Raw genomic sequence first — 17,947 nt, 5'->3', positions numbered from 1 at the left:
GAAGCAGGCAATCAGTAATCAGCACTTTTAATTAAAAGGAGAAAAAAAAAAGAAGAAGTAGGTGGGATCTAATTTCCCAGCCAGACGGACGGCAAGGTTTTAGCTTGATTTAATCTCCTTTCTGCCCCAGACGCAGGCAAAGAACAGTCGTTTACATAAGTGATTTACAGAAAGCCTTCAGGAGCGTTAGGAAATCATGTTATAAATAAATGGGGTTATTATTTAACAGTGGTTGTGCACTCGGTTAACCACGCTCTGGTCTGTAGAAGAGGACAAATTTAGAAGAAGAAGTCCTCTTTGTGGAAACAGTGAATGCGTGTACAGTGTATTGCACTTGTAGAAGCCATTTTTCATGTAGAAACATTTCATGGTTCCAGATTCACTGCTTTTTAAATAGTAATATGAATGTCTTGGTAGTCTCGCATTGCCAGACCTTCCTCCACAGCGCTGCGGAGAAGGGTCTGGCTAGTCCACACAGCATTCCTGGATAGGAGGAAAACATGCTCTGGTTTATTGTAGAGCTAACCTGACTCCGCCAGATGGATTGCTTCGCATTTGCTCGGCATATCCATCTGGGAACTTTCCGTTGGAGAACTTTTTGGAAGGGGCGAGAAATACTGGTTAGCTGATTGGATAAACCATCTGTCTATCACCATCTATATGTTGGTGATAGAAGGGCCAAATCAACCAATCAGATCAACGATATATCAAACTCTTGCCGAAACCAGTCGGGAGAAGAGCAACAACATCTTTTCCTCCGAGAAAAGCCTCCTCTGCCGTTTTTTGCTCTTCTTTCAATGAAGGAATACTTTCTAATTCGGATGAAACTTGCGCGATAGCTACGCTCATCTCATCCGTGGAAGCCGTCACGTTGTTTAGACTGAACAGTCACTTCTCGTTGCGTCACACCTAAACCTGCCTCAAAACCAACGCTGATTGGTCGGTCGTTTGGCGAACGGCTCCAAATTTTCTCTGTCTCAAGACAGTTCAGGACGGTCTCGCGAGGTTATTGTAGAGCCGTAATCAGGCCTTAAAAGTTCGGCCCGACAAGGCCAGAGCCCGACAGAATTCGGCCCGAGCCCGACAAGTACATTTTGATTGACAGCTTTTGAAAAGCCCAAACCCGTTTACGGCCCGACATTATTCAAATGCGCGCACGCACACAGCTCTTTTACCTTTTGTCAAGAATGCGTCATTTATAATTTTTTTAACATAATTTGTTCATGACTAACGTTGGCTATAGGCCACTTGGAAGTTGGAACAAAGAAATAAAATAAGTCCTCCAGGGGCCAGCCTCCGTTTCACCTCCTCAGCATAGAAACGCATCACCTGACCGCTCATTTACCGCGCAACCCGGAGCGCAAGCCTGAGCCCGCGCCCGTGTAAAATGATAGAAATTAAGACCGTCGGGTTCAGGCAAAGATCTTCAGCTCTACTATGGTTTATTGGCATTTCTTTAAACCAATCACAATCGTCTTGGGCGGTGCTAAGCTCCGGACACAATGACGGTGTCTCTGCAAAATAGCCTCTGGAAGGAACTTGTTTTGGTGGAACATGTGTACGTTCGAAAGTTGTTTTAGTCGTGCAACAGAAAACTCAGATTGGACAGATAGTCTAGCTAGCTGTCTGGATTTACCCTGCAGAGATCTGAGGAGCAGTTAACCATAGTCCTCAGAAATCCACCGGAGGTTAGAACGCCAACACAAAGAAAGAGGAAGGGGACGGACAGCCGGCCTAAAAAGAGAGACATCCGGTGGCACCTGAACAATCCCGGAAGTGGACCGTCATCGATATAAACAAACATTGTGAAGGTACCACTTTGACTCATCATCTCTCCCCCATCTCTGCCCTCCACCTACCAAATTAAATGTTCCATTCATAGAAATTAAATTAAGCAATTTACTCTATGGTTCAATTCTTTCCTGACAAGCATAGCAACAGTAACTATGGGGAGGGTGGAGCTAAGCAACGCTTGACATCACTTCCTGTTGGAACAATTTTACCTTGATCTAAGACTCCCAAATCACGGTACACACTCAGTGTTCAGTAGATACATCCGTCTGCAACAACAAAATGGAGAGCACGTACGGCATAGATATGCTTTTGCAGGAAATCAGGAAAAACAGGGAACTCAGGGCAGAACGGCAGAAGTTGGAAAAAGAAAAACTGGCCTATGAGCAGGAGACTGAAGTCTTGAGGAAAATAATTGAGGATAAACACGAGAAGATCGCCGTCCTGAAGGCAGAACTAAAGGATCTTAAGGAGGAACTCCAGGCGAACTACAATGTTGAGGCAGAACTGGTTTTGAGAAGACGTCAAATTCTCCGAGAAGAGAATGAAAGCTTGGAGGAAATAAGTGCGGATGAACGCAAGAACGCCGTCCTCCAGGCAGAAAACGAGGATCTGAAAAACAAGTAGGCCTACATGGAGGTAAACCACGAGAACCGGTTTCTCCAGGAAAGAAACAAGGAATCCTAGGAGGAAGGTTTCTTCAGCTAATGAAGGCCTTAAAAAAAATTAAAAAAATTAAAAAAAATAAAAGCAAGCACAAACCAATTTTCAGTTTTTGTACAGTTTTATTCATTTTTTCATTTTTCAGAGTTGTTTCAAATCATCAAAATGACTTATAAAGATAAACGTATAAAGACAGATACATTATGGCTCTGATACCACTCCATCAGTCAGTGTGTTTGTGTAATTGTGGGACTTTGGTGTTTTCAGTTGGTTAGTTTGGACTCAACAAAGTCACACAATCAGGGGCGTAGCACAAAATTCGGGGCCCTGTACAAAGGCATTCTGCCCCCTCCCCACATCCACAGCTATTCAGTCTAGCATCTTCTGGGTACTCGGTCGCCTAGTCCGACACCCTGCACACAATAACCGAAGTGTGTTCTGCGAAAATGACTGGAGTCTGGTGATTTTGAAGAGAGCAGAGATAACGGCTTCAGTTCCCCGTCGTAAAGGGCCGTCTGACTAGGGTTGGGTACCGAGGCCCGGTGCTAATACGACACCAGTGCCTAAACGACCGGTATCTACCGGACTGAATAGCAACGCGGATTTCGGGGCCTCATTTCGGTGCCTCTGAAATGCCTGCGCTGCTCTCTGATGCTCTGAAACGTTACGGACGTTACAGGCAACAGAAGCATCGCTGCACGTGGCGCTAGTTGACATAATAGACTTGGTAGCAGGTAACGTTAGCGTTAACGTTTTCCCATCTAGTTGTTTTTGTCGTTTAACAGCTATTTACTGGTGAAATAAGTTGTTGTTATATGTTATTGTTATTACATTATTAATAAATCATTTCATTTTGACCATATGGCCTTAGCAATCAACAAGTTGTTCTTTAATATCACCCACTGTCGTTTTGTGCTCTTCTTTTTTCTTTTTCTTTTTAAGTATCGGTTCAGGCACCGTTTAAAATCGCTTTAGCACACCCCCCCCACAAAAACACGATACCCAACCCTATGTCTGACAGCCAGGTAAAGCAGGTACGCAGGTAAATACAGCATAAACTTATATACATTTATTTAGTTTTCTAAAATGCGTTTAGCAGCTGCTAAAGCTTCTGTGTCGGTACTCTACTCTACTCGGTACTAACCCTAACCCTTTTACAAACTGGGGGCGGGCCGACAGCCATCTACTGCAGCTAATGCTGCGTTCCAGACACAATTGTTAGCCCGTAAATTACAACTTCAAGTCACGACTCACGACTTGGTAGCGTTCCAGGGTTCAGGTTAGGCTACCTAATGTTAACGTTAGCTAACGGCTACCTAATGTTAACGTTAGCTAACGGCTACCTAATGTTAACGTTAGCTAGCGCTAGCTGATACCAGTGATTTCTAGTCGGCGACATATTTTGGCCTTCATTTAATAAACATAACCTGTAGTAGTACACAATCGTATGTGTATTGTTTTGATTACAATGTGCTATTTATGTCTATTTATTTCTATTTCTCACCGTTAATCACCGGCGTAGCATTAACAGCGGTCACCATTTGTTGTTTATGTTTGTGTGACGTCAAAAACTGTAACTGGAAGAACAACGATCTGGTACGAGTTTATCGGTAGTAAGTTACGGGTTCGGCTGCCGTTCCAGGGCACTTTCACCAGTAGGACACAGCATAACACACTGACTACGGAGAAGTAGCTCATACAACCACACTTCTAAACATCTGAACTATCCCTTTGCAACACAGTCTCACGGCAGTTCGTGTAAATGTCACGTTATTTTCTCAGGGAAAGGATGCCGGGAGACGGCCGAAAATGATGCTCCATAAGCTGGGAGGCGGCCCGCTGGGGACGCACCACAATAACGGTATGGCGGAGGTTGGGTTTAGGAGAAACCCTACGGGGAAAGGGCGCCTTACACGCCGGGAGACGGCCGCAGGGGACGGGGGGACGCGCCACAATAACACGCGGGACAAAACGCCACGCGATCCCCGGGAAACAAATTGCCACACGCGGGACGCGATCCCCGCTCGCCCGGGAAACGAGAAAAACGTCCCCGTGAACACGTATCAATAGATTAAAATAACGTCACATTTACACAAACTGCCGTGAGACCGGGCTGCCCTTTGACAAAGACAGTAATAAACAGATTGATCGATAATTAAAATAATCATTTGTGGGAGCAACAACATTCACTGTTGCCTCCACACGTTGCCATCAGACTGGTACTAAAGTAGTCTCGCACCTTTGAAACAGTTTAAGGCCAGAGGTACATACCACTACAGACAAGAAAAGAATGAAAACAACCAACAGCAGAAATCAAAGTGATAGTTTTGAGTAGATGTTTTGGAAATGTTGTATTAACATTGCAGGTTTTTTAAATCTGACGCTCCAGCGAATGACCGTGGCTGTTGATGGAAACTTTGGCTCTTGCAGGATTTGAACCTGTGATGTTTTTTTTTTTTTGCTGGCAAGAAAAACTCAGTTCCTTTAATTTGGCAGACTAAATCCAAAACAAGTACTCAAATCTTTATATCCAAATCATCAGTTTCTGACAAAAAAAAAACTGAGTCTGTAAACAAAAGCTAAAACAGATTGCTGTCGTCTTTATTGAGTCAAGGCAGTATTTTATTCTCTTTTTTTTTTTTTTTTGCACGTAAAATATACACCTTAATGTTCATACACCCAGGGTTCCTGGGGATTCAACAGTCCACCAGGCAGGAAAAAACAACCCAATATTGTACCATCGTAGCAGTTATTTGTCTCATTTTTTCTGAAAATATGATTAAGATATGATCTTTCCTATCGTACACAAGCGTCCTTCATGTACCGTCACTTTACGCTCCAGCATTGACACAACTCGTTTATTATTTTTCTTCTCTATCTTGAACGTACCGTATAAAAAAGGGTGGTTGACATGCACATTCTCTCCCTCGAGCCCGCAGACGCTAAAGTCCCAAAGCCGCAGATGGAGCGAGTTTGGCAGAATGGATTATGGGTAAACAGCTCATTTTTCACATCTTCTACATTTCTGAACAGGATGCTGACTTGATTTTGGATTTGTGCAAGTAGAAAATCTGAGATGCTTCTCTTTAAATCCAACTTTTTGACACCTTATTAGATTCAAAAAGAGAATAGGAGTGATGTTTGGAGCTAAAGCTCATTTACTGCCGTCTACATCGGTCATGGGAGACAAGGATGTGACAATAAAGCTACTATTTCCTGCAGAAGACTTCATTTCTTTTTGTCGGTGTTATGCGGCTGTCACACAATACAGCTCTGATAAGAAAACATTGTAAATAAGATCAAAACAGGAGCTTGAATTCTCCGATTAGGTCTATCACCAGTCAGACGATGTTACAGGAGTGCAATGCTACTTCAGTGGAGTAATATTCATTTGTGTTAATTACACACAAAAACTAAAAACAGCTGCCTATATTCAAACTCAAATTCACTCTCTCTCTCAAACTTTTCTCCTTGAGGACTGAGCATCTCTCAAAGGAAAGTTTAACAAGCAACAACCTGCAACCTGAGTCAGATTTAGGGCCCTGCAGGTACCCGTACACGGGGAAACACTAGTCCAACATCAGCAACCGTGAATTATTTACAAAACCTAATAAAAGTTTAAAGCTACAAAAGAAAATGTTGCTTTTCTCCTCGAAAGGTAAAACTCCAACAACACTTGCAGTATGTAGAACAACTTTATTGTTAGACACGCATTTCATGATAAACCTAGCCTGGCGTGGTCATACTCAGATTCTAGTCAGAATATGAGTCTGATACTGCTCCATTGGGCGGTGATTAGGGGGTGTGAATCAACCGAACCAGGAAAGAAAATGCCTCTGCACTCAATTGGATAGACCTCCAACCCATCAGAGCAACGGAGACAGACGTCACAGAAGCTGCAAGTCAAAAGCAGGCTTCGACAGAGCAAAGACAGAGGCGGCCGTTTCCGTGTCGTGCGGACAGGTGTGGCAACGTGTATACATACGTGATTGCGTTTCTCTGTTCCTCTTTTAAAATGAATGTCGATTTCTTCTATAACAGACGCGATGGCGGAATCTACACATCTCAGTTCTCCAGCGGCAGCCGTCTTTGTTGTCAACGAATTCAACCCAAGCGCAAGTCCAGACCGAACTTCCCGACCTCAAATGTTGTGGGCGGGGCTAAGCTCGGCTGGCATCCACGCTATGATAAACCTTGTGAAGGCCACAAGCCGAAATTCGTTGGTCTAACAATCAAGTTGATCTCCATACAGTACTACAAGTGTTGCTGGAGTTTGGCCTCTTCACACTTACTCTTCTCCACGCTCTTTGGAAGTAGGTGGAGTTACCGTATGCCGGAAATCCTTGCTGAGCTTTCTCCTGGAAAGACATCATGGAGCCAAAATGGCTGTTTTTGAACCTCCACTCAGCCTCCACCCAACTGTCCAAACTCTGTCCATCGATGGCCCCGGGCCTGCCAGTCTTTCCTCATCATAATTAATATTTAATATCCTCAAACTCACAGCTCACACTGCAGACAAAGTACCAAACCTCACCTGCTCCGTGTCAAAAACTACAGAAGGTTACGTTACAATCAACTTAATCAATATCCAAACATCCCCCCTCCCCCCCCATGACAAAATTACACACACACACACACACACACACACACACACACACACAGATATGTTGATTTTAAAAATAAAAGTGTTGAAATGAAAATCAACAAATGCACTTTTAGATAGGAGTCGATGAAATAAGTCTGACTGAAACCCATAGACCCATGACAGGAACACACACACACACACACACACACACACACACACACACACACACACACACACACACACACACACACACACACACACACACACACACAGTCTGCAGCGAAGGGTGCTGGTTGGCTGTTGTGGTCCGGTGCTTTTACAGACAAGGTAAGAAAACAAAAGATTAAAAAAAAAACTGAGTCTTTGGGCTCTGTTGAAGCTCTCTCTCTCTCCCGTATCGAGCTGTACGTGCGGGCTGAAGGGGCGGTGATGTAAGCGATGACGTCACACTTGATCAAAGATGATGTCATTCAGTTAGCCCTCCGTCTTCCTAATCGAGTCCAGTGAGGAGTGGAGTGTCAAAAAACGTTACAGGAAGGAACTACCCTTCTTTCTCCCTGTGATGGTTGGAGGAGGGGGGCGGGGGGGGGGGGGTAATAGGGAGGTCAAGCTGGGGGTCAAAGGTCACGGGGTGAAGGGGCAGTCGGTGTAGGTTACAAAAGAGAAAAAGAAGAAGGAAGAGAAAGACTGTAGGCATTTGAAGGGTTAAGTAACCCAGACAGCAGCCTTCGCCGCCCTCCCATAACAAAGAAAAAAGACAGAGGATGGAGGGATGGTAGACAGTGAAATAGAGAGAGGGAGAGAGAGAGAGAGAGAGAGAGAGAGAGAGAGACAGAGAGAGAGAGAGAGAGAGAATAATGAGTGCAAGGCTAGCTAGCGGTTGTTCTTGGCAGCCTCCTTAGCAGCCACAATGAGAGGAGTCAGACTGGAGAGAGGCTTCGCCACCTTCAGAAACTGATGCTAAGAGAGGAGAAGAGGAGGGAAAGCGAGGATGGGAAAGAAAACGGAGGAGAGGGAAGAACAGGGAGGCGGAAGAGAGGGAAGGAAGCGAAAAGAGGGGAGAGGGAAGAAGGAGAGAGAGAACAAAGAAGGGAAGGGAAGAATGGAGGAGGAGAGAAGAAAGACATATTTCAGTTCACTGTTTATACACAGAAAATACTTTCTAAAATTAGTTTCATCATTCGAGAAAAATATGAATTAATCAAATTAAATAAATGTCTGTCATCATTTGTACACGGACATTTCTTTAGTCCAAAGCATGTCAATTATGCACAACTGTAGAAAAACTTCTTGTAAATCATCCCCCCCTTTCTGACGGCAAGGTAAAGCAGTGAAACTGTTCTAAATATAGCGTACATTTGAACTGACTGACTGATTTTTTTAGGTGTCTAAAATACCTTCTAAATGTCTCAGTTTTAAGGGCTCTAAAACACATGATACACAGTGTGGACGCGAGTCGTAAACGTAGCAAAAGTTCATGTGTTTTAATACAAAAGCGTAGTGGATGTAGCACTAGACTGAAACAAGACAGAGGCCAAAACTGTAAAACAATCGCAGTACGTGCAGGCCTACGTCACCACACACACACACACACACACACACACACACACACACACACACACACACACACACACACACAACCTTTAAACTATTGCATCAGAGATTATATCATGGAATTACAGACCTCCTTCTGAAACAATATAAAGTCCCAGTTTCACCTCTCAGCTCTGAGTCATCTTACAGTTACACAACTCAGTTATACCTCCATGTCTCCACACCTACACACCTGTCTGTCCGTCTGTGAGTGTGCAGCTGAACCTCAAACACACACACACACACACACACACACACACACACGCACACACACACGCACGCACGCAGGCAGGCAGGCAGGCAGGCAGGCACGCACGCACGCACGCACGCACGCACGCACGCACGCACGCACAGACACACTAGAGGGTGACAATTTTTCGGGACAATTTCACTGTCGGTAACGTGTTCGGGACGGATAGAGCATAGAAATCCATTTTTAAACAAAAAACTGACGCTGCGATGCGGTGAGTGCGCCCAAAGATTGCGAAGCATTTCGTTTTAGAAAAGAGAACCACTTACAACTCACAATACGTTTGTTGATTGGGAATACCGTGACACACAGGAGTCTCGAAAAATTGTCACTACCTAACCCTAACCCACCCAGCAACACACACACACACACACACACACACACACACACACACACACACACACACACACACACACAGACAGACAGACAGACAGACAGACACACACACACACACACACACACACACACACACACACACACACACACCTGCAGTAGCTCTTTAGCCGACCCTCTCTTCTCCACGTCCATCTCCAGACATCGGTTCAGGAAGTCTCTGAATATCGTCGACAGCTTCTCCGGGTTCTGCAGCTCTGGCGTACCGTTGGTTGCTATGAGATACAGCGCCTGGGCGACACATACACATGTGGGCAACATTTTAGTCTACATCCCATGAAGCACATGTAGGCATGCAAACGCATGCTTGAAACAACTACAGTATGTGCAGAAAATCATTTAACTTTGGTGCCATCCAGTGGTGGTTTAAGGAATGACACTGAGGCTGAATTGTCTATTTTACACATATTAGTAGTGTTTTATGAAGCTTATAGTAAGTAAGTAATTCAGGAAGACTAGTCAGTCTGTCAGTCTGTCTGTCTGTCTCTCTCTAATATGGAGCGTCTACCCCAGTTCATGCAAACGTAAAGGTAACATTTCAAGCCAAATGGAATACGTGGAATTGATGGTGGTGGTAAATATTCATGAAAAGGACTAGTTTGTGAACGGGCAACACAGATTTTGATAATGAACAACTAAACACGTTACACACCGGACCTTTAACTAACATTAGGTTGGAGACCTAATCTATCTGTTGAGCCACAGACTAATGAAAATGACACCACCGAAACCAGCAGTCAGTCCGACCGGCGGTGAGAAGCTGCCGTTCGTAACATTAGATTCGGTTCATCAAAGACGCTAGCAAAGCAACACAGGATAGAAAGTAAGCAGCCGAAACATCAGATAGGTTTTAGATTTTAACGTTACAGTTACGGCTGAAAATGACAACAGTAACTGTCAACAAGTTAGCCGATTTCACAAAGCTCCACAATTCAACTCAACTGCCATTTGGCCTCCCGAAAGTGATTTCTGTGTTAGTGCGGCGTCGCAGTGATTCAGCATATTGTCTGCAGACTAGAGATGCACCGATAGACCGGCCGGTGACCGGAATTGGCCGGTTTTCACGTGATCGGCCATGACCGGCAGGTCAGTCTGACATATGGTGATTTCATGCCGGTCAACGCTACAGTTAACTGACAACATAAGTTATACCAGTTACAGTTCTCAAGGACGCACGCACACACGGACGCCACAGCACAGTCTCTCTTTCCTTTCTCTCAACTTTTCCGCCGTGTGTCGCGCGTACCCGCTCGCGGTGTGAAGCGCGTGTCGGCGCTATTCTCGCACACGTAGGGAACCTCGTGAATTAACCTGCAACATGTCAGCTGTTTGGACATTCTTCAGCGTGTGTGCAGAAGATAACAAGTTTGCAATATGCAACACCTGCAAGGAGAAAGTAGGGCGTGGAGGGACGACACCAAAAACCAAAATCACATTTCTTTAGTTGGATATTGGACGTGAAAAGAAGGAAATGGTTCTAATGTTGCACTTTAGATGTGTGTGAGTGTCCCACACCAGGAGTAATTTATATAGTTCTATTTTATAGTGATCCATTATCTGTTCAAAAAATGTTCTATTAAAGAAAAGATAGAAAATAAATACTTGTGTGTGCTGTAAAGTGGTTAGAAAAAATGAAATTGGTATCGGCTGGCCTAACTCAAAGAAAATCGGAATCGGCCTAGAAAGTTGTAATCGGTGCATCTCTACTGCAGAACAATATGAGACTGTATTTAATAAATGCATTTGTGTAGGGTACTTACTGCCAATCTGTTTTTTAATTTATTTAAAAAGTAATGCTTTTGCAGCTTTCATAGCTTCTCCCAATCACTCAGCCTTCAGCAAACGTGATCTCACCCTGAGTGGATTTTCATTCAGGTAGGGCGGCTCCCCCTCCACCATCTCTATGGCCATGATGCCCAGGGACCAGATGTCCACTTTGGGGCCGTAGGCTTTACGCGTCACCACCTCTGGAGCCATCCAGTACGGAGTCCCGACCATGGTGCTGCGTTTACTCTGCTCCGGAGTGATCTGGGCGCAGAACCCAAAGTCAGCTGTGAGGAGGAGAGAGAACTAAATGAGTCCATGGATTCACAATATTTTGATTTCACATGCTCATAATTAACCATCAGTTTGTAAAGTTATCTGATGGATTCAAAACTAGGGCTGCAACTAACGATTATTTTCATAGTCGATTAATCTGTTGATTATTTTCTCGATTAATCGATTAGTTGTTTGGTCTCTAAAATGTCAGAAAAATGTTGATCAGTGTTTCCCAAAGCCTAAGAGGACATCCTCAAACGTAAACTCAAAGATATTCACTTTACTGTCACAGAGGAGAGAAGAAACTAGAAGATATTCACATTTAACAAGCTGGAATCAGAGCATTTTTACTTTTGTCTTAAAAAAGTTACTCAGACCGACTAATCGATTATCAAAATAGTTGGCGATTAATTTAAAAGTTGACAACTAATCGATTAATCTTTGCAGCTCTATTTAAAACGTTGTGCACTTTTTCACATTGAGGACAAGAAAATTGGAAAATAGCGCTCCGACAGAAATATTTGACCTCCTGAAAAAAGCTCAGGTTTTCCCTTTTATTGTTTAAATCAAACATTTACCGTTTCATAAATCTAATGTCTATGGAAATATGAAGGATCATGGATGCAAACTATATAATAGCTTGCGTAAAATCCCATTAAATATAACCTTTTATCAACTACACGTACGTTTTTTCACAAGGTGTCCACAGTGGTTAAACAGACTGAACTGGTCACAGTAAGACCAGAGCTCCCCCTGCTGGTCAGGACAAGCAACGACAGCAACAACCCTAAACACCAAGCGTACTACAAGGCAAGCAGCGGTACACCACGGATAACAAAGACGTGATTTATATTATATCATAAACATGACATGATGTCAGCTGTTGTGGACTGACTGAGTTTGACGGAGCCGTCCATGCCCAGCAGGATGTTGTCGCTCTTAATGTCTCGATGGATGACCTGGTTCGAGTGGAGGAACTCCAACGCCTGGAGACACTGGAGACAGACAGACAGACAGACAGCGAGAGAGACAGAGAGAGACAGGTAGAGATAGACAAAGACAGAGAGAGACAAACAGACAGACAGACAGAGACAGAGAAGACAGACAGACAGACAGCGAGAGAGACAGAGAGAGACAGGTAGAGATAGACAAAGACAGAGAGAGACAAACAGACAGACAGACAGAGACAGAGAGAGACCGACAAACAGACAGACAGACAGGAAGACAGACAGACAGGAAGACAGACAGACAGCGAGAGAGAAAGACAAAGACAGACAGACAGACAGCGAGAGAAACACAGACAGAGAGACAGTCAGACAGCGAGAGAGACGGACAGAGACAGAGAGGGACAGAGAGACAGGAAGACAGACAGCGAGACAGCGAGACAGCGAGACAGACAGACAGAAAGACAGCGAGAGAGACACAGAGAGACAGGCAGAGATAGACAGAGAGAGACAAACAGCGAGAGAGAGAGACAAACAGACAGACAGAGAGAGACAGACAGACAGGAAGACAGACAGACAGCGAGAGAGAAAGACAGAGACAGACAGAGACAGACAGACAGACAGAGAGAGACAGACAGACAGACAGACAGACAGGAAGACAGACAGACAGCGAGAGAAACATAGACAGAGAGACAGCGAGAGAGACGGACAGAGACAGAGAGGGAGAGAGACAGGAAGACAGACAGCGAGAGAGAAAGACAGACAGACAGACAGACAGATGGACAGACAGACAGACAGACAGCGAGAGAGACAGACAGACAGACAGACAGATGGACGGACAGACAGACAGGGATCATGTCAAAGTATGTGTGGTTATCTTTCTTTTCATGTCCAGGCAGAATGGCGCCTCATGTCTCTTACCTCTCTGCACACGGCAGCGATCTGGGCTTCGTCCATGCAGGTTTCCGTGACGACGTCGGTCAGCGAACCTCCGGCCAGGTACTCCATCACCACCCACAGCTCGTCACCCACCAGGTAACTACGGGAAACGCCAAGAAATGCCAGTGTTTACAGTATATAAATGATATGACTTAAAAAACAAGAAACCGTTTTTCAATGGAGGGTAATTTTGTTGCAGGGGGTCAGAAAATGCGTAAATAGTAGTGCTGTCAGTTAAACACGTTATTAACGGCGTTAACGCAAACCCATTTTAACGGCGTCCATTTTTTTTATCGCGAGATTAACGTTCTTTTTGGCCTAGCAAACTTTGTAGTTTTTTTTTCACATGCTGATGCAACAACTAGTAACGTTAGAAAAACTACAACACCACACCGGATCTAGGTAGACCGGAAACATAACAACAGGCACGCCGCACACTAGAGCCCTGCGCGGGACTGTTTTCTTAATCCTGTTCCCGGCGAATTTCTGACCATTACCGCCTGCACCCGCAACATGTGTGTTACACTCCCGCCTGCTCCCGCAAAACTATGAGAATTTATGCCCGCACAATAATAGAGATGCATTGATGTTGTGTCTTCTCCCGTCCCGCATGAGAAAACACGTAATTTTATAGGTTAATAGGGAGAAGATGAAGGTAAAGAAGGCAGGTGCTTGCTGCTGTTAGACGGGGAGGAAGGAGCAGAAGGAGAGGGAGAGAGGGGGAGGAAGGAGCCGAGGATGAGGGAGAGAGGGGGAGGAAGGAGCCGAGGATGAGGGAGAGAGGAGAGGGAGAGAGGGGGAGGAAGGAGCCGAGAATGAGGGAGAGAGGATGAGGGAGAGAGGGGGAGGAAGGAGCTGAGAATGAGGGAGAGAGGATGAGGGAGAGAGGGGGAGGAAGGAGCCGAGAATGAGGGAGAGAGGATGAGGGAGAGAGGGGGAGGAAGGAGCCGAGGATGAGGGAGAGGAGAGGGAGAGAGGGGGAGGAAGGAGCCGAGAATGAGGGAGAGAGGATGAGGGAGAGAGGGGGAGGAAGGAGCCGAGGATGAGGGAGAGGAGAGGGAGAGAGGGGGAGGAAGGAGCCGAGAATGAGGGAGCGGGCGGACGGTGGACGGAGCTTGGCTCGGAGCTCCCCCGTCCTGGGAGGCTCAGACACGCTGGTGTCTGCTCATAGGTGGCCTATACAGTATATACTCAGTCAGTATATATGTATATCTATGGTGTCTACTCATAGGTGGGCTATACAGTATATACTCAGTCAGTATATATGTATATCTATGGTGTCTACTCATAGGTGGGCTATACAGTATATACTCAGTCAGTATATATGTATATCTATGGTGTCTACTCATAGGTGGGCTATACAGTATATACTCAGTCAGTATATATGTATATCTATAGTGTCTACTCATAGGTGGGCTATACAGTATATACTCAGTCAGTATATATGTATATCTATGGTTTCTGCTGGCGTGGGGGGGTTCCAGGCTACATCCCGATCCCGCAGTGTTTTTTTTAGCCGCCTGCTCCCGCCCGCAGCAAAGTTAAAACCGCCCGCTCCCGCGAGATTTGCGTTGGGTCCCGCGGGACCCAATCCCAATGCAGCCCTCTACCGCACACACCTGTTGTTGTTTGGGCTTGCGAGCCGGCCAAAGAGTAGTAGGCTAACGTTACGTTTTGAGTGGATGGCGAGCGCGAGACGCCGAAATGGATGCCAATAAGATTCTGAATGGAAAGTTTACTTTTAAAAAGTTGCCAAATGGGTCCATTGACAAGACCAAAGTGATCTGTGTGTTTAGTTGTTGTGAACTGAGATCGCAGATTAACAGATTAATTAATACGCATCGGACTCACTGTATGAGGTTTCTTTGCGTGACTAATTTTAAAGGAAGAAAGATATGAAAACATGCATTCAAAAGTCTCAGACTCAGTGTGCAAAGGACCTATACAGTAAGCATGATTTACGGTTCTGCGGAGAGTCCACGCAGAGCTTTCGCCGTAGCCTACGTAGGTGGCCTGATGTTTATACTTGCCGTGCGTTGGTGTGAGCGTCGAGCCGGCGTGTGTGTGTGTGTGTGTGTGTGTGTGTGTGTGGTAGAACGAGGGAGAAGTGAGAGAGTGACGCCGTTTAGCTTTAGAGCGAGTACCGACTCTAGAGTCATAGTGAGAGAAACAAAGTGTCTCCTCTGTTCTTTCTGACCACGGTGGGAAATCTGGAGCAGGAAAAGTTAACCCTCTCCTTGATTTCATGTTGTTTATGGAGAAGGAGAACCAGGAAATGAGTCGGGGGAAATGCAACGATACCAAGTAGGGCTGTGCTCGATTGAAGAAATTCTTAATCGACTAACACTCATTCAATTGCATCGACTAATCGATTAGTTGATTTAATCGACAGATCTGTAAATCTGAGTTTCTCCGCAAAGAGTGATGCAAAAGCACCACTTTAATTCTTGTGTTTACCAGAGATGTGCTCGTACGTTTATTGGAAATAAGTCAATCAGCATGAAAAAAGCATAAAACATGACTAATCGACTGAAGAAATCTAAGTTGACTAAGACCAAAACGACCGATTAGTCGACTAATCGACTAAGAGGGAGCAGCCCTAGTACCAAGCCCCGGCCGAGAGGTGCACGTCAGGCTACGGCGTAGGGTCCGGCGTAGGTTCGTGTCTCCACGTTCCTACGTCCGTAGCCATGGTGTAGATTTTACGCAGAAGTATAAATCAGGCTTCAGTTGTTCGTAACCATTGTGGTTTAAGTCTCGTCTATTGTATTCTGGTTTTGGAGGTTCAGGTGTTGCCTTTTCTTGGCTTTATGCTGTAAAGCACTTTCTAAACTTCATTCACAGAGCACTTTCTAAACAAAGTGTATTATAAGTAGTAGTAGTATTAGATGGATCACACTTTACTAGCTGTGATTGGTCAGTTTTAGAGTTTCATGAAGCATCATGGACCAACTGACTATTTCATGCTGGACTAATGCAATGAATATGAAATTAATTAAAATGATTAAAGGGTAGTTAATGACAGTTGGACATGCATTTAACAGCATTTAGAAATATAAAAACAGACAATAGCATTCTTTCTTTTGTCTGTCCTGCAAACACACACACACACACACACACACACACACACACACACAGTAAATCAGAAGTTGTTAAAATGTGGTTTCCACAGGGATGACAGCAGCATCACCAGTCTTGCATGTGACTCTAAATATCTCTCAAGACAAACAGGTAACTACGGTAACCAGACATCCCCGTAGGCCCTGGCATGGCAACAGCAACAGTGAACTAAAAAGTCTCTCATCATTGGTCAGATTTCAAAGCTCAGCGGCGTTTCCACCGATCCTGAAACATCTGGAACGTCACAAAGGTGTTTTCCAGGTTTCCAGGGAACGTTTGACAACTTCACGTTTGACTTATTTTACAGCAGACTGTGTGTTTTTAAACTTGTTTCACATATTTACTGCAGTCAATATATTTTTTTGCCAGAAATGCAAGATTCAGGGCGCTTTCACACGTTTAGGTAGACTCTGTGCGATTCTGGGTGAAGTTGCAACAACACTGTTGAATTTGTCATTTGGTTCGGTCAGCGCTCACACTACACTCTGTCAAACGCACCATTGTTAAAGGTACTGTAGGTAGGATTGTGAAGATCCAGGGCTGTGTCTCATTCCGCATACTTCCGTCAGTACACTGCTAATGTGCACTGACCACTTACTGCCGTAGTGCCCACTTTCGATGGTTAGTATTGTCCCAAAAGGAACACTTACGTTAAAAGACTTACCGGAAATGACTAGCGGTCGGCTCGGCTCGCCGCCTCTCAAAATCTGAGGAAAATCTTTTAAACTGACCTTTGGCGATCAAAAAAACAGACAGATTCAGCAACTGCACGGCCTATTTCTCGCTTAAAGCAGCCATATTATGCTCATTTTCAGGTTCATAATTGTATTTTAAGGTTGTACCAGAATAGGTTTACATGGTTTAATTTTCAAAAAACACCATATTCGTGTTGTACTGCACCGCTCTCTCTCACTGCTGCAGATCCTCTTTTCAGCTGGTCTCTGTTTTAGCTACAAAGTGAGACCTCTTTTCTTCTTCTTCTTCTGTACTATCTTTGATTGCACTGCACATGCCCAGTAGCTCAGATGTAGATCATGTCAGCTAGCTAGCTCCATAGACAGTAAAAGAAAGACTGTTTCTACAACTTCGGTCAGTTACAAGGCAGGATTAGCTGGGAGACTTCTAAATGAGGGCGCACATGTAAGTAGTTCTTTTGTAGATTATGGTGAACTTGTGTGTGTTGTAGCAGTGCTTTGCTATTGAGAATGAGGTAGCATGCTAGCGTTAGCATTAGCGTTAGCATGCTAACGCTACGAGCTAATGGTTGCGGTTAGCCTGCTTGTTTCGGCTTGTGACGTCACAAGCCGTGCTGATTTTGAACAGCTCACCCAGAGACTGAAGGCAGGACACATTCAGAAACCGTATCTCACTCTAAACAGCATGGATGGATTTTTTTCAAAGTTTGTATGTGTGTGGAAGCACCAGAGACACAAAATAACACCCCAAATCCCAGAAAAAGTGATTTTCTTCATAATATGGGCACTTTAAAATGTTTTCAGAAACACGTTTCGGTGAACTATCTTCGTAAAATACGAGGTCGTATTCTGAACGAACCGCCATTATGCTCGTTTGTGAAATCCGGAAGAAGCCAGACCCACGTGACGCGTTCGTCCAATCAGCTGCCGGTCG

At 44.7% G+C, this 17,947-nt stretch overlaps 1 protein-coding gene and 1 long non-coding RNA gene across 4 annotated transcripts in view; both read right to left on the bottom strand.

Moving 5' to 3' along the window:
• Positions 1-2,563: 2,563 nt before the first annotated feature.
• On the bottom strand, positions 2,564-3,723 carry LOC116053301. Its single transcript, XR_004105794.2, has 2 exons — positions 3,514-3,723; positions 2,564-3,387 (listed from the first exon to the last, which is right to left on the bottom strand). It is a non-coding gene; the product is annotated as an uncharacterized LOC116053301 (long non-coding RNA).
• A 3,126-nt stretch (positions 3,724-6,849) lies between these two features.
• Positions 6,850-17,947, bottom strand: part of pak1 (p21 protein (Cdc42/Rac)-activated kinase 1) — a 66,848-nt gene continuing 55,750 nt past the window's right edge. For all 3 annotated transcript variants that reach the window (XM_036001405.1, XM_036001407.1, XM_036001406.1), the window contains 5 exons: positions 13,181-13,298; positions 12,211-12,310; positions 11,130-11,326; positions 9,369-9,506; positions 6,850-7,999 (listed from right to left, as the gene is read on the bottom strand). In XM_036001405.1, the coding sequence (XP_035857298.1) occupies positions 7,913-7,999; positions 9,369-9,506; positions 11,130-11,326; positions 12,211-12,310; positions 13,181-13,298 (640 nt within the window). In that variant the 3' untranslated portion in view covers positions 6,850-7,912. The remainder of the gene's footprint in view (positions 8,000-9,368; positions 9,507-11,129; positions 11,327-12,210; positions 12,311-13,180; positions 13,299-17,947) is intronic.

This window comes from Sander lucioperca, chromosome 5 (assembly GCF_008315115.2).
Source record: "Sander lucioperca isolate FBNREF2018 chromosome 5, SLUC_FBN_1.2, whole genome shotgun sequence".
Taxonomy (NCBI): Eukaryota; Metazoa; Chordata; class Actinopteri; order Perciformes; family Percidae; genus Sander; species Sander lucioperca.
Note: the sequence above shows the minus strand (reverse complement) of the source record. Positions and strands in the feature narration are given on the sequence as shown.